Source organism: Ipomoea triloba, chromosome 10 (genome assembly GCF_003576645.1).
Source record: "Ipomoea triloba cultivar NCNSP0323 chromosome 10, ASM357664v1".
Classification (NCBI taxonomy): domain Eukaryota; kingdom Viridiplantae; phylum Streptophyta; class Magnoliopsida; order Solanales; family Convolvulaceae; genus Ipomoea; species Ipomoea triloba.
Window position 1 is genome coordinate 22,410,289 of NC_044925.1, and position 19,554 is coordinate 22,429,842.

Consider the following 19,554-nt stretch of genomic DNA (forward strand, 5'->3'; position numbering starts at 1 on the left):
TATCAGTTCTTGTGCGGTAGAGTTTCTTCCTCACACAAACCCTAGTTTTTGTTTTTTAAATCGTTTTTAACCGCTATCGTTCCCTCCGAAGGCCGGGGATTTAATCATGGTGAGAACGAAGGTGGAAATCAAGAGAATTGAGGACAAGGCGAAGAGGCACACTACCTTCACCAAGCGCCGCCAAGGCCTGTTCAAAAAAGCCAGCGAGCTCTGCAAGCGGTGCAACGCGGAGGCCGCCGTGATAACTTTCTCGTTAGCCGGCAATGCGTTCGCCTTCGGACATCCTTCCGTGAATGCTGTATTGGCTCGCTACGATAGCTACGACGCCAATCGGGGTAGTGTTGATGACGATGATGCAGAGGCTCGGAAGGTTCCAGAAGATGCGGTGGTGGTGGCGAGTAATGAAGGTTTAAATGATGAAGATGATGATATGAAGGTGGAAGAGATGAGCATGGAAGAACTGGAAAAGCTCGATTCAGCTATGGAAGAGATGAAAAGAAAAGTGATTGCTCGTGTAAATGAAATCATTAGTCTAACCGGTTGATACATTGAAATTTGACTCAATTTATGATTGTTAATTAAATCAGAATCTAAATTTTATACAGATTTTAAAGAACATTTGTAATTTATATATATCAGTACACAGGTCCTGAACTTTTGACAGCCCTAAATAGTTCTAATTTAGTTTGCACAGTATTGATATTTATATCAGTACAATACAACAGGTCTTTTGAGTGTTCTAATCTAAACTTCAATCTGTGGTGGCAAAAATCATCACAAAAATCACCATATTTGGTCTTTATTGGTTTGAATTACTGCTATGTCTAACTGAGACAGATCATGTGAGAAACTCCAAGGTATCAAATGGGAAATTTGGGTCTAAAGTTGCAGGGTGAAGTGAGTAGTCCAAGCCCACAATTGGAGAGTTTGTTGATGATGTGTTGGCTGAGGATATATGAACTCCCTTGAAGGCATTTGTGTGGTGTTGCTGTGAAGCAGAGAAGTAGTTCGATTCGGGAGTGGTGGGGGAAACAAAGGAGGGTGAGTATGTGCCCAATGCCACTGCATTGTCATCAACCTGTGAGCTCTGGAAGTGTTGATTCTCGTCTGTAAGTCCCGAGAATGTTGGAGGGAAGGAGAAGGGGAATGCGGTTTCCTTTGTGTCCAATCCATCTGTGTTCACTCTCAGGCTTGCTCTCAGGTTCATTAGCATCTGGTTTGATTGCATTGCCTGGAAACTCTCGTTCTGGTGATGAATTTGTTTGAGTTCTTGTTTTTCAGGCGATCTCAGCGGGGGAACTGAGGTGGTGGGAGCTAAGTTGCATGTATGTGCCCCCTTGTATGTGATGTCAAATACTGTTGGATCATCATCAGATCTCTGCACTTGCTTAGTTGCCCAACAGTTGTGCATTAGGCGAAACGTGCATCTGTAGTAGCTCCTGCAAACATGAAAATTCTTAGGATTAGACATGTTCTGGCATGTTTAGGTGACGAGGAAAACCCTCAGTCATTGTTTGAGGACTACCAGGAGGCCAATAGGCCGAACTTGTAACCTGGTGACCAAGACAGTCTAACTAATTTGGCTGGGGTTGCCTATTGTGTGTCTCTATCTTGTTCTAATAACCATTGGTTTTCATAACTTTCATGCAGAAACAATGGAGTTGGAGTTCACTATGAAGTATTCACCTGGGATATTTAGCTCCAAGAATGTCTTTCTGCCCGTATTTTCGCCAGCTATATCCATCTTCTGTAGGGCCTTCGAGGCCATTCTCAGCGCCAACTCTTACTTGTTCGGTCCATGTTGGCATCGCCTTTCTGCAAGCCAACAAAGAAAAAACAGGTAAGAAACTGCAATAGAATCAGCACAACATCTAGAATCTTGATCATATAATGAGACAGATCAAATAAGGCGTACCTCTTTTTTGATACATTGTAGTCCTGCTGCTCCTTAAAACTGTTGTTGTTAATGTCGAGGCTCCCATCGAGAGAGATGGAAGGTTCAGGTGCACCCGGCAGAGGTGGTGCCACTGGGTGGGATTGCCCTACCAACCTCCATTTGAGAATCAACAGGGCTTTCTCATAAGAAGAGAGTATCCTCTGCAGAAAAAAGTATTGGGTTTCAGAAGAAGCTGCAGAGTTGAGATGAACTCTTAGCTGCTTTGCACATTCCATCCCTTGGATTAACTCATTGAGTAGAGCCTTGTATTCTCCGTTATAAGCGCTGTCCATTTCGACAAAAGGGCTAGTTCATTCCAAGCCGGTGATCACAAAAATGGGTTCGTTCGGTTTTGTGGTTCAGAGTTGGATTGGATTCGATTCGGATTCAAAGCTCAACAAGTTGTTTGGGAAGCAAGTTTAGGATGGAATGAAGAGTGCTGAGGAAGGAGAATATAAAGAGTGGCATTTTGAAATGGATTATTATATAGCAAAAAGGGCTGTGGAATTTCTTTAAAAAAAAATTAATGCAGTGAGTGCAAGAGTTTGAAGTTTGACTGGAGAAACCGAGTTTTTCTGCTTGGACTAGTCTTTGGTCATAGCAGAAATACAAGTGTAATAGTGAGATAGAGAGGCGTAAGAAAAGAAGGTCCAAACATGCTTAGTGCTGACCAATTCAAACCCCCCAACAATTCCCCCACCCAATTTCTCTAAAAATCTTTGCAATATAATTAGGAGACAATAAATCCATGGATCTTATCTTTTGTATATGCTCAACATTTTACTCGCATTTATTAGATTACTTTTGAGCATTATAAAGACTCTGCATACTTAGACAAATGATTTTGTGGTCTAGTGGTATAAAGTGGCTCACAGTATTAACTCTTTGTGCAATGATCTCGTGGTCTAGTGGCATAACTCATAAGGTGGATCAAAGTAACTCTTTGTGCTCCAATAAGAGTTGAGAGCCGTTCGAATCCTGAGGATATAATAATCTCAGAATTTATGAGGAACGATAAATATAATTGGTTGTTTGGTTGACCTGAATTGCATTGCAATTTTGCCATAATTCTTTGGTTACTCCAATTACAATGTTTGGTTGGAAGAAATTACAATTAATGGGGTACTCCATGAATTGCAATTCAATTATTGTTGGGAAAGAAAAAATAGATGAAATGACACTATTACCCTTGGTTATTATTACACGAATGTATTTTAATCTTTATACTACTTCCGTTATCAATTCTAATAATTCTATTCCTCTCTACCAAATAACATAATTTGAATTCTTACTTTATTTCCACCTTATTCTTTTCCCACTGAATTACAATTTTTTTCCCCATAATTCCTTCCATTCAATCAAACGCCTTGTAAAAGTTGTGACAAACAGAAATTTTAAAAGTGTTTGTATTTTTGCATGGGGGTGTCAATCTCCACCGTACAAAGACGTTGCTTGTGAGCGGTGTAGATGTAGTAGTAGGAAAGTCCATGTGCTGACCGATTCAAACAACAGAAAGGGGTCTCTTTCTTTCATTATTTCTCTACTAAAGATGGGAATGGACATAAATGATTGAGTTTAAGAGAAGAAAAAAGAGGTGAAAATGTTAAGGTATAAAAGGAAAGAATCTTCTAACCTCAGACTCCGCGTCCTCCATTTCTATTGGCTACGTAGAAATTGGGTGATTGGTGGACCATTCACCGTATGAGTGTGCAAATTCGGTTAATTAATCGTTTAATCAAATCAAATTGATCCAATTCAATTATTTAAAATTGTCTAAAACTTTAATACTTGATCGCTCTAAAATTTATATTTTCGAATTAATCCAACTAATTTTTTTAGATTAATCGGTCCGTTAATCAATTAAACATTACCCATTAATTCAATACTTTAGACTCGAGGCAAATTGTTTAGGCCATCCCTAGCAGTGGATATTTCATTGGTTATTGTCAGAAATTTGCCACATAGCACTGAGAGAGAAGAAGAGGAAAGCATCTGCAAGAGCCGGTTCATTCTACAGTAAATGAGCAAGGCAATTTTTTTTTTAACATTGGCTACTATGCGGGTATCGCGCACAGCAACCGCCCATGGGCGTGTCAGGGGCGCCTGACACAATGTTTTATTTTTTACTTTTTAAATTGTATTTGTTTTTTTTTTCTTCTCCTCCTCTCATTTTCTCTTTCATAATCACACTTACAAAAACTCTTAAAAAACCGCGAAAAAACTCCATTGATAAGGATGCTCTTATAATAATCAAATTTACATGTCATATGGCAAGAAATATTTTTAGTGATAAGAATCAAACTTAAATCATTTTAAGCGAAATGAAGGATTATATTACTAATTTAACTAATCTCCTTCAAAATCACATGTTCTCACGAGTAATCAAGAAAAATAAAAGAATACTTATTCTTCATACGATTAGAAAAGATTATTTTCAGATGAAGCTTGCAAGTGCAAAATACGTAGTAAATTAGGTGGTATAATTTCTTGGAACTTTCTCAGGAGATAAAGACCTTTTCATTGGTCCTTCAACTGTTTGGTATGATAGGGATAATTTCACCTAAATTTAACACTTCTCAACTTGTCTACTTGAGAAAATTTCTCATAAATATTTAGGATATCCGAATTTTTTAAATTTAATACTATTAACTTTAACACACACACGTATACGGATTCAAATGCGGACAGTGTTTCTGGTGCAGTTGGTGCAGATTCACCATTAAATATGCATAGATGCACCACACAGTCTTCGGAAATGCACCAATGCACCCAAAACGCACCACACACCAAAAAAATGCACCACACTTCACCATACCTAATTGTGCATTTCCCAACACTTTGTAGTACATTTATGCGTACCTAATGGTGAGTAGCCGCAAAGTTACACGGGAAGCACTGTCCTTACGGGAACTTGACTGTATATATATAAAATTCACCAAGAAGAAGAAGGGGACACCTAATTACGCAAACACTCTTCTGGTCAAGAGGAAGGGCTCATTATCGGATGCCTGTAATATGCTTTTGTATATATTTTTAAAATTTGATTTTATTTTAATTTCTGGTGGAGGAAAAGAAGTTGATTAAGTCTCCATATCACATCAAGTAGTATATCACAAATATCATAAATGATAGGTCGTTGAGAGCACTTGAAGATTTGGAGATGGTGGGTGTGGAAGTGTTCGGAATACTCTAACAATAGATCAAATGAGAGAATAATGGCTAAATACGTTGTTCTATTTTTTAATGCTTATTGGTGAATTGAAAATCGTCAATGTAAACAAAGACTTACGAGGAAAATTTACTGATTTTAAGAAACGAAAATGCGAGGCAATCCTCTACTTTTTACATAATTATTTTTATTGCTTAAGACCTGTTTAGTAAATGACTATTAGCTGATTGAGTTAGAAAGTATAATTAATTGATAATATTAATTGATTGTAGAAAAATGTTTGGTAAATTAGCTGTTAGCTGATAGTTGTTTGGTATAATTTGTTTTTCTAAAAAGACTAATTGAAAAGGTTGCTTTGAGTAGCCTTTTGAAATTTAGTATTTTGAAGTTACAAAAAGCTTATTAACTAAACACTTATATTGATTTTTTAACCAAGTAAAACAACTAATAATGATCAAACCTGCAGTCGAGAGGTCGTGGATTTGAACCTCAAGCCTTTGGGTTTGAGCCGGTCAGTTATGGGTAACCTAAACTGGTTTACCTCCTTGTGGTCTTTTGCCAGCTAGGGTCACAGGGCGAGGGTTTACTCACACAATGAGGAGTGGGGTTTACCTCGTTAATCAAAAAAAAATAATGATCAAATAGGCCAAAATTAACTGATAGGCTAATTATTTACCAAACAGGGCTTAAGTTAGAAAAAGCTAAATCATTACTTTTACCAATAAAAGTATATTAACTATTTAAATTTGTTTTTATTTAGTAATCCCTTTAATTGAGTAATATTAATGAGAGATTCTAGGAGATAAAAACATATGGGCCATAAAAGCGTTTATTTCACATTATTTCACATTTTTTACTGCCTAAAATTTCCCTCTTCATGGACGAATCCAGAGGGGGGCAATAGGGGCAGTTGCCCCCCACCTCCCTACCCCATTATATATGTGTGTGCGTGTGTGTATATATAGTAGATTTTTAATAGAAGTAGATAAACTATTATATAAAAAAGTTATTAGGGATTAAAGTAGCTTAGTTGGTAATAAGCTCTTTATTGTTCTTTAAGGGGTTTAGTGATCAAAACTTGTTAACTACATTTTAATTGTAGTTTTTTAAATTTAATTGTGAGAGTTATATATAATGTGTTATGTATGATAATAATTATTTAAATTGATTAATTAATTCTAAATATTTTTTGTAATTCAGTTTATGATAAAATTTACCATTTATGAACTATGTAGTCAATGTAGTACAAACGTTTTAATAAATAAAAAATATTTATGAATATTATATTAATAGAGATGATATGCAATTTATTCCAATCATTTCGTATTTTATCATAAATATTTTTTTTTTCACATTTTGATGTTTTTAAAATTTTTGCCCCCACTCAAATCAATTTTTTTTGTTTATTTTCTTTCACAAATTTGCTTTAAAAAATCAAATTACGTTAATTATTATAAAAATGAAATTAAATTAATTTATATTATAAATAACTTTAATTGAGTCTCGTGTACGAGCAAATAATATAAAATGCGATGAAGGGAGTGAATATAATTTTCAGAAAGTGATGAGATTAAGAAATGAATGATGAAAAAGCAAGAGAATAAGATATAGTTGGCAGTTGGAGAGTGATTTCGATGAAAATGACGAAATGGAATCCAAGTCCTCAAATGCAATGCGTGCGTATTGTCGTTTTTATACCCGTTCTCGACAATTTTTTTTTTAAATGTTTTTTTTTTTTTTTTTTTTTAAACTCTAAACAGTGGTCCAATAATTTGATTCTCAATAATAATAATGAAGTCACACAACTCCCATCAATAATTTCGGTGTTATACTATACGAATTTTTATTCTACTTTCTATTTTCTAACGTGTTTATTTCTCATTAATTTTATGGATATAATTTACTTACTCCGTATTTTTTTCCTTTCCAACATGTATGTTACATAGCAAAAGTATATACTCTTAAAACTATAATTATTATTTTCTACCGTGCCAAGACTATTATCAAACATCTTATTTCAAGCACATACAAGTTTAAAACTTTTAGCGAAGTCTTATTGTGGATAAATTAAATTTTGTGGACTTATTAGTTTTTGAAATATTATTTTTAAAAAGAAAAGTTATATAGCCACTCTATGTGCGCGTGTAAATATGTGTGTGCTTGCGTGCACATGTGTTTATATATATAGAGAGAGAGATTGGATTACATTGGGAAAACTCGAACGAATCAAATCAAATTAAAAAAAAACTGTGGTATTTTCATAATTATCACTAACTTTACTATGCAAACTTGAATACTAAAATCTGTAATTCTTAAAATTTTTCAGGTTTGCACATTTAATATTAACATTTTGCATATTTAGTATTAAAAGATTATACTTGCAAAAATGCATAGAGTTTTGATTTTATTTGGTTTAGTAGTTCACTTTTTATTACTTAAGGTCTAGCATTTACGGTTTAGATTTAGAATTTAGCTTTTTGTTGATTTTTAAAAATCTACTAGGTTTGCATATTTAGTTGTTAAAGATTGCATATTTAAGTATTCAAGTTTGCATAGTGAAGTTGATGATAATTATGAAAATGTCACTGCATATATGTATGTATGTATATAGAATTCAGTTCCCGTGCAAGGTGGACCTGGGTCTATGTTCACAATTTTATAATTATATTCTATGTTCATAATTTCATAACTCCATGTTTACAATTTCATAACTCCATGTTCACAATTTCATAACTCTATGTTCACAATTTTATAATTTCATGTTCACAATTTCATACTTTTATGTTTACAATTTCATAGCTCTATGTTCACAATTTTATAACTCTATGTTCACAATTTCATAACTCTATGTTCAACAGTATAACACAATTTTTGAATCTATATAATAAAATTGTAAATATAGAGTTCAAAAGTTGTGAATATTGAGTAATGTAATTTCGTATATTGAGATCTAAAAGTGTGAATATTGGTTCATGACATCGCAAATTATGCTGTGGACCCAGGTCCACCTTGCAAGGTGGACCTAGGTCCAAAACTACGTCGTTTTGTCTTTTTTTTTTTTTAATTAGTAAACATATTGCTGAATTTAGAGTTGTCCAAAAAGTGTGAATGTAGAGGTTTCAAAGTGTGAATGTAGAGTATAGAAATCGTGAATGTAGACTTGTGATTGTATGAATGTAGAGTTGCCCAGAAATGTGTGAATGTGGAGGTTTCATTGTGAATATGGAGTATAGAAATCGTGAATGTAGAGTTATGCATGTGTGAATCTGTAATAGAGTTAAGAAGTTCTAGCAACTTGTAGCCCTGTAATGTGTGAATGTGGAGTTCTTAAGTTGTGAATATGGAGTATATATAGGAACTGTGAATATAGAGTTTTGAATGTGTGAATGCATAACAGTGGTAATATAGTTACTAAACATATAATCCTGTAATGTGTGAATGTAGAGTTTACAAATTGTGAATGTAGAGTATAGTGTATGTGAATGTAGAGTTTGTGTTCCACATTTCAGGCCAATATGTAAAAACAAAAAAAAAAAACAAAAAAAAAAAAAGCGTCGTTTTTGGACCCAGGTCTACCTATCCACGGCATAACTACTGTCATGACATAATTTTGAAATGTTTGGTGACCAAAACGTGATTAAGATAGGTCCAGACTGTTGGGCCAGTTTAATGAATTTGGTTTATAGGATATCCACTTGATCTGCTTCTAAATGTCACATTTTCAACTTTACCATGATAGTGCAAATTTTGAATTAACCAATTTCAATAATATAATCTTAATTTCAAATATAGTGCCAAAGAGCTTGTGGTTTAGTGGCACCCGGTTTACACTCCCACATGGAATTGAGTGGGTTTGAGCTTCAGTAGAGGCGACTGTTGACCCACTGAGGCTCGATCTCATGATCTCCCATCTAGGAGAGTTGCTATATAAATATACTTAATTATATTAAATATTATTGATATAAGTGATGCTAGTATCGAATAGTATATATGATTGTACTCGATATTATAAGCTTATTGAATAACTATTAAACCCTAGTTTATGTCTCTCTAACTTAGCAAATGCCCTAGACCATGGTGGAAGCCCTAATTCTATAACTCTCTCCAAGAGTCAGTGTTGTTATGAGAGTTAGTGACTTAAAAGAGACTATTAGAGCATTTACATTAGTCTTGGTTTTTTTTTTTGGTTTTTTTTGGTTTTTTTTTTGTCATATAGGAAAGAGAAAGAGAGGAGAGAGGAAGTAAAAAAAAAACAAAAACAAATGCAAAGTTGCATCGAACAGAACAAAATAAGAACAAAAGCAATTGCAAGTCTTTTTTTCATGTTGAATTTGTCAAGTGGGGTCCACAAATAACTTTGCTTTGCAGGGTAAAGAATTGCATTAAAAACTTGGTCTCACGTCAGTTATGAACTTGGTCACTGTACTATAAACTGAGAAAAAACACTGATAAGAATCTCAATTTCAGCTACAATGCTACATACTATGCAAATTAGTCCTTTTGTTGTGCAATTTGTCTGGTATGAATTTGTCTCAATTGGGAAGCCTTAGTCTCATTTAAAAGCTCAGTTAAAGAAGTAAAGGTTGGAGAGTGGGGAATTGGGCACTAAGAAAATGGGGTTAAAAATTTATTTAAGTGAGTTAATTGTAAATGATGAAAATGAATTTGGCCTACTCAAATTGAGAAACTGAATAGTGAAAGGTTTCATATACTCTTCAAATTGATTAAGGATGTGCTTGATGTTCCCATCTCCAGTGCGGCTTTTGAATTTGCATTTTAAAATCCTTTTAGGAGTACTTTACCTCCAAAATTTGTGGAAGTCCTTGTTGGTGCACAAGGTTGGATAAGATTGCCATATCACCCCATCACAATTGAAAAAGAATACAGATGAAGTTGAAATATTGAAAAAAATGTAAACACTTTATTATTAAAAAAATTTTTACCCTTCCTGATTTCCTTTTCATCTTTTTTTTTTATCCTTTTAATTTCTAATTATTTATGAAATTTTGCAAAGTTGATTAATAGAATTGGGTGTAGTGGACCTAGCTTTTCGCTCCATCTAATTGTTGTAAATTTACTTTTTTCGATCTCATTCACTCATTTTTTTAATTGCCTAATTATGAGTTAATGTTTTTCCATGTTTTGAGGGTTATGTCCCTTTGCGAAAGTGGCTAGCTCTCTGCCTCTCTACTATTGTGGTTGTTTGTATAGATTAAATGCGACTTCGTAATTCTTTATGTTAATTGACACCTTCTAAAATGATCAAAATCAGAAATTAATCAAGCCAATGTAAGTAGACAATTAAACATGTATAAATTTAACCGCAAAAACTTATATACATCTAACATTATTCTCAAATAGCATTATTGTTTAGTTGCCACCCATACATGACTTCTTCCTGAAAAGGACAATTTGTGAAAATCTCTGCTGCCATGACCACATGATGCTTTTCACATTGTGCCTTCACGAACCTTCTCCACGAGATACCATACAAGCGGAGCTCATCAAATGCTTAAAATGCACAAAAAGAATAGAATAAAAATGGACAAGAAAAACCATCTCACGAAAGAATCAATCATTTTTGCAGAAAAAAAGAACCAGATTCTAATAAGATGATAGGATACCATACCTTCCCATTGCTATATATATGCATGCATGTTGAGTCCCTGGAAACCTCAAGCAAGTGATCAAAAACACCAATTAAGCCTCTGAATACCATTTCCTCTGTACTTTCTTCGTTGCATTGATTCAATGGCGTCGACCCAGTGCTACAAAGAAGTGGATCAGACCACCATCACAACCACCACCGTTACCAGCCACAAGGTCGAAAACGATCAACACCATTCTTTAACCGACAAGGTGAAAGAAATGGCAGGGAAAGTGTTTCATCACGACGCTCACAAACAGCATGGCCATCAATCTGCGAGCCAGGGTTCAACTGTAACCTGTGAGAGGAAAGAGGGTTTCGTGGAGAAGATGAAAACCCAGGTGAAGACCATAGGCGGGAAGAAAAAGCACAGGGAAGGAAACTGCAATGATAGCAGTGACAGCAGCAGTGATGAGAGCGATTATGAGAAGTGAAAACCGTGGGGATGAAGAATCAAGAACTACGAATAAGAGTGATCCAATGAAGGAAGATAAAGAGTGATGGTACTTATGTTATTCTGAATTCTATACTATGCTAAATTTGAAATAGAAAAAATAAAGAGTGTGTGCTGTGATATGCTATGCAGAATAAATTCTAAATTTTCTATGTATCTATTACTCCATATCTATTAATTAAAAACATGGTTTCTGTATATGCCATTGTTCATATTTGATATCAGAATAAAGTTCATAACACAATGTAGCAAATCAAAAGTGTCAGTAAATACCAATAGAGCTCCACTGCTAGAGAATGAGGAACAAGTATCATTATTGACAATTGGAGAACAAGGACAGGAAATTTTTGCAAGGACAAAATGAACTAACCTGAAAAATCATCTACTTTTGACTTTCCAAGGCAACTGAACACTATAAGCTCCCTGGTAGATCCACTGTAACAATAGAGTGACAAGAATCAATAAGCCAAACTTCCTTTGAAAGAAGAATTTATGGTTTTTATCTAGATACTGATGCTCAAGTTTTAACAAAAATTACATCTTGGATTTTGGATTGATCTCTATCACATAGCAAAATAGCTTGTTAATAAAACAGTTACAGCCTTCACTACAAACAGAAACATAACAAATACATAATCTAAAAAGTGACAGCTTAGGGTCACTTTGTCATGTCATTAGTTGCACTCACTGGACAGGATCATTCTATATGGAGTACCAAGGTGCCGTGAATGTGATAGAGCTAAGTGCAGACAAATGGAATAAGTGTCAACAAAACAAAATTATGCATACAATAGAATAAATACTCTTTCAAGTAGGTCATTAGCAGAAAAAGAGACTCACAGATGATGGGATTGCTGATTGTGAGCATAAGGGTAGAACTATATTAAAAATTCATAACACAGTATGACTTAAGCAAGCTCTGTCGCCATTAATGTCTAGAAATCAGAAACTGAAAGAGGAATGGAATACCAGTGGGCAGTGGTTATAGCTTGAATTCTACATTCATAGGCATCAGTTCAGTGCCAGAAGCGAGCTGAACAAACCAATCAATAGTCATCACTCTTTCATGTGGGAGTTATCCGTTCAATGGCAACAAGAATATTGGCCAGATTACCACATAAAATAATCTTAGCACTAGCTACAAATTGTCAAATTTACATATCTGCAGTCTGCTATTCTGTAGATAATTCAGATTTTACAAGTAGCAACTTTCGTCTTTCGCAAACATTCTAACCACAGAAGAGCTAGATGCTCCTTTACAAAATTCCCCGTACAAGTCAAGGTGAAACACTAGCAAAATGGGGTCAAAACTAGAATGACCACGAGTGGTCTTCTCTAACAATGGAAAGACTGACAGGTTGTCCAAAGTGTCACATATCTTACAAATTAGCAACAAAGGTCGCAACTGCTTGAACAGCAAGATCTTCAGCTTCTTCTTGAGTGGTTTCAGAAAATTGCAGGTGCCTCTTTGCAATCTTGAATGAATGATCGCCCCCCTCAATCACATGTAACTCATTAGCACAGGTCATTTTCTTCCTAACAGCTTCCAGTTTATCTAATGGACAAAGTCCATCTTTGCTACCCTTCACCAGAAAAAGGACTATATTATACAAGGCTCAACATCTAGTATTTCCAATTCAAGGACTTAAGAATACACTTCAAACTATAGATTGCATAATTAGATATTTCTGATGGAATTTTTTAAAATATTTGATTAAATGTGGAATAATGCCGTATCAGCAGCCAAAGCACTGATTACAAGCACCAAGAGAGCTATCTAAGCAATGTAAAAAGGTAGAGTCATCAAATTTAATTTTAAAATAGAAAATATATTGAGAAAACACCAATCATTAGTTTTTAAATAGAACAGGCATACAATACGTGTGACTGACTAATATCCATCCATACAAATTTAATATTGACTTCATTGTGATAATATCACCTTCATAAAAAGAGAAACATATATAGCCAAGTGCAAGTACCTGCACAAACATTATGGGAACTCTAAGTTGTAGCAGTATCTCATCTCTCACAGCACCATTTATTCCCTGTAATATTTGCAAATTTCCAATAGTAACAGAAAACATATAATGTTGCATAAACTTTCAAGCATGCAGCTTCTTCTGCTAATTGATCATTTTTGCTCTTCCCCTGTTCTCCACTCTATTTAAATGCTATATGGCAGTATTTGCTAGGTTGAGGTGATAAAGCAATTATAATTTTCCTTGGTTTTCTGTGTTTATAGGATCATCAAACTATCAAAATACTTCACATATATCAGTTGCCATTTATCACTTCTAATTTTAAAAGAGAATGCAATGCTTGAGAAAGATATTACAGCATAACAAGCATTACTATTATGCACATAAAGCCATGAAGGTTGACCTTTAGTGGGTATCCCAAGCAAACTAGAGCAGAAGCACCAATGTCTTGTCCACTGGCTACCATGCAGCTGACCCTAAACAAAGGAGCAGGATATGGGGGTTAGTCTTACAAACCAGGTTTTCTTGCCCAATAAGTAGTCATCCATTTTGTCATTAATTCTCCACACTGCATATAGGTCTTGTGCAGATGGAAACCTATCTCAGACTAAGTAAAGAAATTGAAAATAATTGTGTAACATAAAGTAATTGAAATCAAAGAAATGAAGAAACAGAAATAACTTGAGGGTGTTCCCAAAATCACCTGAAACATGGTCAGTGGATACAAAAAGAAATCTATTCTGCAATTATGTCATGAAAATGAGTCTTATCCGCAATAGCTAGAAATACCTTGACCCCATGGATTTCCCAACTAATATCAGTGGATGGTTAGGGTATTTAGCTACTGCCTCTTTTACAACATCAGAATGAAAGTCAACCAATTTTTCAGCCTTGGGAGGAGCCTTCCGCTTTCCACCAGAAATGTCTGCAGTGTAAAATACTTGAGTCTCCCTACTGCATTTTATACTTAGGGTGGAATAAAGTACTATTAGGTGTCTGATTTATGATTACCCATCTTAGTAGATTACAGACATCACACAACAATTCATACTTATATTGCCATGAAAGCTATAAGAAATCTATTGGTGATGCCAAGCCTTACATGGGTAGTCAACAGTTACGACCTCAATAGCATTCAATGCCTTGGCCAACATGTTTTTCCATCTGCATAGAACACAGTAAAAGCTTTATATTACTTGTACAAAAATCTCAGTTCACTTAGTTAACTTATCTCCTATGCATATTTATCACTAATAAGTCACTAACAACTGAACTTCATTAAAAGTGTCTGTCAATTGGAGCCAGAACAAAGCCTTGCTTCGGCCAGAAGCAAAATGTATACTCCGCAAATACAACACCTATCGCGCTTTTAGCTCAAGAATGCAAAACACTTATGCATGTACCTGATCATCCATTCAGAAGTGGAAGGAGCACCGGCGCCGTGAGCGAACACCACCAGAGGTGCATTCTCTTTTATGTTCTTCGCTGATGAGCTTTTAAACGCAGTCGTTTCATTGGATGCTGCTGCAGGTGCTTCTTCCTCTTCTTGCTTTTCGACATTTTTCAGCTCGTCCTCACTGATGCGCTTGCGCTTTGAAGCACGCCTAGGGGGCATCCTCCTCTCTAATGGATGATTCGACAGTAGAAAAGATGACGTTCTTCGAGGTCCGGGAGGTCTGAATTTGGGAAATGGAACCCTAATTCCACTGATACATACAGTGATTTTCGCGCCAAACATCAGGGAAGATGAAAAACTAAAATGGGCCGGAGTAATGGGCTAAACTAGTAAATTACCAAATCTGGGCAAATTATGCTATGGACCCGGATCCATATTCACAATTTTAGAATTCTATATTCACAATTTTAGATCTCAATATACAAAATTACATTACTCAATATTCACAATTTTTGAACTCTATATTCACAAATTTTTAACTATATATTCACAATTTTGTTATATAGATTCAAAATTTGTATTATACTGTTGAATATAGAGTTATGAAATTGTGAATATAGTGTTCTAAAATTGTGAACCTGAATCGAGTCCACCTTGCAAGGTAGACTCGCGTCCATGGCATAACAACCGCCAACTCTAATGCTAAATTTGATCTCAAAAGGAGTACTAGAAGTGATGATTGAGTTTTAATTTTGGAAAATACTTGGTGAAGTTACTTAACTCCCATTTTATACTCCTAACTTTTATTCTTTCTCACAAGTTTTTGATGTAGACCCTTTTATATGGACCAACATGATGAAAATAATGTATCATTGTTTGCCACATATATCATGAATTAGAAGTAAGGGATTGCCACATATATCATGAATTAGAAGTAAGGGAGTAGAATTTGGAAGTATGTATATATAACACTTTAATTTTAATATTTCGTGGGTTGGTTCTTTGTATTTTAGCCTACATTAGGGGTGTAAATGAGCCGAGCGGCTCGCGAGCTGCTCACGAGCCGCTCGGCTCGAGCTCGGTCAAATTCGAGTTCGAGCCAAACTCGAGCGGCTCATTTAATAATCGAGCTGAGCTCGAGCTCTAATGTCTTAGGCTCGTGGCTCGACGAGCCGCTCGCGAGCGATATATATAATATTATAGTTTATTTTTAATTGAAACATAAATTTAAAATCAAACAGGTTAAATTCGAGTTTAAAATCGGACTCGACCTTGAGTTCGAGCATGAATTCGAGCTCAAATTCAAGCTCGAACTCAAGCTCAAGATCGAGCTCGAACAATCGAGCTGCTCGAGCCGAACTCGAACAGCTCGAATATTACCGAGCTCGAGCTCGAGCATCAATTTTCAAGCTCGATCGAGCTCGAGCTCGAACTCGAGCCGAGCCTTCTTTAACGAGCTCGAGCTCAAGCCACCCTGGGTTCGAGCTCGGCTCGGCTCGTTTACACCCTAGCCTACATCCATAAACACAAGATTAAAGATTTTGTGTATTTTAACGAGGTTTTTTTTATGCGACTTACATCTCATAAATAATTTGCATGCTATATTATTAAAAAGAAGTGTATCTGGTACTATACACACCATTAGATAATATGATCATAGGTTTCTGTTGTAAAAAAAAAAAAAAAAAAGTAAAAAAAAAAACAAAAATAGAATAAAAATAAAGAGTTAATTTCATTTTTGTCTTAGATTTATAGGTGACAATCCATTTTAGTCCTTTTTTATTAGAACATTCTCATTTAGTCTTAGTATTATTGTGGCATGACCAATTTTAGTCATCCAGCAACAAAATCGTTGAAATATCGTTAAATACAAATACATTTCAATATTATTTATACAAAATATGGTGAATCGCTATATCTTTTATGTTTATTCTTTTAAAAGCATTCATAATTGAAGACCGAAATGTCATTATATTTAACGATATTTACACTGATTTGTTGATAAAGGACCAAAATTAGTCATGCCACAATAATACTAGGACTAAAATTAAATGTTCTAAGGACTAAAAGTGGATTGTCACCTATAAATCTATGGCAAAAATGGAATTAACTCTAAAAATAAAAAAACATTAAAGATTACGCATTCCAATGAAGGGGATCGGAATAAGAATGAGTTAGAGAGGAACAATCCTTACATGGATATTATCGTTGAATTTGCGTTTACAATATTAAGGTTGCAAACAATATATATATGAAACAAATACCTAAATAAACAGAAAGAGATTTACATCTCCCGGCCAACCCAGTGGCCACAGCAAAGTAAATCATCCAAAATTGTCTTACATATGATCTCACATGTGATCTAACATTACAACATATTAATTATATCCTACATGGTTACCTTTTTCACATCGTACACAAGTGTGACCACCTTCTCCATATCGGGCCTCTCCTCGGGCAACTTCTTGGTGCAAGCCAAAGCAATGTCCCATACCCCAAACGCTTGCCGTTTCTCCTTCCCTTGAACGTCGAATTCGAAACAACTGCCCATCTTTAGTCCCCTTTTGTTCACGTCGCTCTTCTTTATCCCCAGCACGTCCAGTAAGATGACCCCGAAGTTGTACACATCGCTCTTCTGACTTAGTGTTTCGGAAAACCTGAAGTTTGACCTAAACGACGATGACTTGACGTGCTGTGGCGTGTCGCAGTGGTCCGTCCGGGCGGCGAGCTGGGCGAAGCCGTAGTCGGCGAGGCAGGCGGTGAAGTCGACGTTGATCATGACGTTGGAGGACTTGATGTTGCCATGGACGTTTAGGTACATGTCCTTGTCCTTGTGATCAGAGTGGTGGGGTTGGGAGTGGATAAATGCAATGGCTTGGGCAATGCTGACCACTATCTGCAGCCGTTGGCCCCACTCTAGCGCTGTTTGACCTCGCTCCCTCGCACCTAAGAACATAAGGTCACACTTGTGTGAAACCGTCTCATGTATTCTTATTCGTGAGACAGGACGGGGCAGGCCGAATCAACATGCAAATGCCATACTTATATATGCAAATCTCATACTTATGTGCTCAAATGTAATATTAATTAGGAATAAAATATTTGTCTGAAAAATGTATAGTAATAATTTTGCATTTTAATGTAAAAGTATTATATTTTTCATCAAAAGTATTACATTTTCCATAATAACTAATGTTCCCTTTACTTATAAGTAAAAATATACGGAGTAATATTTTTGAGAGGAAAAATGTAATACTTTAAATCGAAATGTAAAAGTATTACATTTTCCCTTAAAAGTATTACGTTTACCATTATAAGTAACAAAAATTTATTTATAATTAGTATTACATTTGAGTATATAAGTATGACATTTGTGCGTATAAGTATCACATTTTTACATTGACTCGACTCAATCTGACCTGTCTCACGATGAGACAGTCTCACACAAATATTTGCCAACAACATAAGTTAAGATACCATAAGTTTGAACGTCAAATTTAGGGCTCAGCACAGTGATCTAAAAACATGCTTATTTCCTAGAATCTTACACCTTATAGAGTATAATTTAAACTTGAACATTTGCTGGCCACTCCAGCCACACTCAGGCTTTCACCGCTGAGTATGCTCGGGACATAAGCTAATAAGATATCATGATGTAAATGCAAATTGCAAATTGCTATTTTGAACACACGCATAATGCACATATATACACTAATACACTAAACTCTCCTAAAGTGTAAATGGACGAATAAGTAAACGCAAACTATCACTGCAAACATATTTTCTATTTCTGTTAAATCATTAATTACCCTTATTGGCTTAGATATTCAGATCCATTTTTGTTGGTTCTTGTCAACTTCAACTAATTGAAAACTCCAACTAAATTGGTCAAATTAAATTGTTGACTTTGTAACCAGAATATTACAAGTTTAGCTTTACTAGTCTAAATTCCCTTTTTAAATCACAAGATGAGATTTACCAAGAGATTGTAGACACCTACTCCAATATCAAAGTCAAGGATCACACCATTAACATTTGATTATAAGGATGGATGAGTCTCTTCCACTCAACCACACCCTTCAGATTATGATTTATTTGTAATAATACTTAAAAGTCGTTGATCATCAGCAATTAGATATATTAAATATAGATGGAGGGTAAGATAGATTGTAATATTAAGATCGAAAATGGATGGATGGATCGATGCTAGAATAATATATACCTGAAAGAAGATCTGCAAGGCTTCCCATGGGATAATAATCACAGACAACCAACTTGATCCTCTTAGCATACAGATAAGCAAAGAAGGGAACAAGAAATTCACATTGGCTACTAATCTGAGCCAGCTTCTCAACCCTCCTTCCAAACTCAACCCTCTTCACCATCACCATCCTAAACCGCTTAACCGCGCATGTTTTGCCGCCCAGAAGCACCACTTTCTCCGTCATCCCCATCGGACTCTCTCCCAGCACCCCAACCGACGCCCTCAGCGCCTCCTTCAGCGTGATCTGCTGCGGCGGCGCGTGAACCTCGTACAGCACCTTCCCCTTCCCCTTCCCGCGGTATTGGTCGCAGAATTTGAGCGGGAGATCCTCCTTGAACCCCACCATGAATTCCTCGTACTCGTGAATCGACATCGACCGGCAACTATCTTCGTCGTACTTGTAGCTCCTCCTCGTCCTCGGAGTCAAAGCCCTATTCATCATCTTGAGATTATTAGGTTAGTTTACTGTACGTCTTTTGATCCAAATTAAAGAAACTGAAGGTTAACAGCAAAAACTAGCAGAGGTTTTGGGTATAACTTGTCAAATAATAAGGTGTCATTGTCAGGAAACCTCGGGATTCACGAATTCCAGGTTTGAAAAACATTTGTTTATGGTGTTTGGGGAATTGTATTGGTGTTGAGAAGGGGCCTGCATTGGAAGCGTCTTCATGTTTCATTGGTTTTAAAATCATTTGTTTGAACCCAG

The 19,554-nt window shown here is 35.6% G+C and overlaps 5 protein-coding genes across 5 annotated transcripts; 2 read left to right on the plus strand and 3 right to left on the minus strand.

The window, feature by feature from the left end:
* LOC116031687 (agamous-like MADS-box protein AGL61) lies at nt 1-544 on the plus strand. The gene has a single exon (XM_031273948.1). The coding sequence runs from the start codon at nt 107-109 to the stop codon at nt 542-544; it is 438 nt and encodes a 145-aa protein (XP_031129808.1). The 5' UTR covers nt 1-106.
* Nucleotides 545-554: 10 nt separating this feature from the next.
* LOC116031686 (probable WRKY transcription factor 53) lies at nt 555-2,395 on the minus strand. Its single transcript, XM_031273946.1, has 3 exons — nt 1,916-2,395; nt 1,687-1,815; nt 555-1,439 (listed from the first exon to the last, which is right to left on the minus strand). Exons 1-3 carry the CDS (start codon nt 2,227-2,229, stop codon nt 839-841), a joined length of 1,044 nt encoding a protein of 347 aa, XP_031129806.1. The 5' UTR covers nt 2,230-2,395; the 3' UTR covers nt 555-838.
* An 8,461-nt stretch (nt 2,396-10,856) lies between these two features.
* LOC116033317 lies at nt 10,857-11,186 on the plus strand. Its single transcript, XM_031276070.1, has one exon. It carries the CDS (start codon nt 10,857-10,859, stop codon nt 11,184-11,186), a length of 330 nt encoding a protein of 109 aa, XP_031131930.1.
* A 995-nt stretch (nt 11,187-12,181) lies between these two features.
* LOC116031918 (KAT8 regulatory NSL complex subunit 3-like) lies at nt 12,182-14,932 on the minus strand. The gene is made up of 6 exons (XM_031274270.1): nt 14,592-14,932; nt 14,291-14,352; nt 13,978-14,113; nt 13,592-13,664; nt 13,189-13,254; nt 12,182-12,789 (listed from the first exon to the last, which is right to left on the minus strand). The coding sequence occupies exons 1-6, from the start codon at nt 14,924-14,926 to the stop codon at nt 12,586-12,588; spliced, it is 876 nt and encodes a 291-aa protein (XP_031130130.1). The 5' UTR covers nt 14,927-14,932; the 3' UTR covers nt 12,182-12,585.
* A 2,041-nt stretch (nt 14,933-16,973) lies between these two features.
* Nucleotides 16,974-19,290, minus strand: LOC116033318 (probable inactive receptor kinase At2g26730). The gene is made up of 3 exons (XM_031276071.1): nt 19,126-19,290; nt 18,807-19,095; nt 16,974-17,530 (listed from the first exon to the last, which is right to left on the minus strand). Exons 1-3 carry the CDS (start codon nt 19,288-19,290, stop codon nt 16,974-16,976), a joined length of 1,011 nt encoding a protein of 336 aa, XP_031131931.1.
* Between the last annotated feature and the right edge of the window lie 264 nt (nt 19,291-19,554).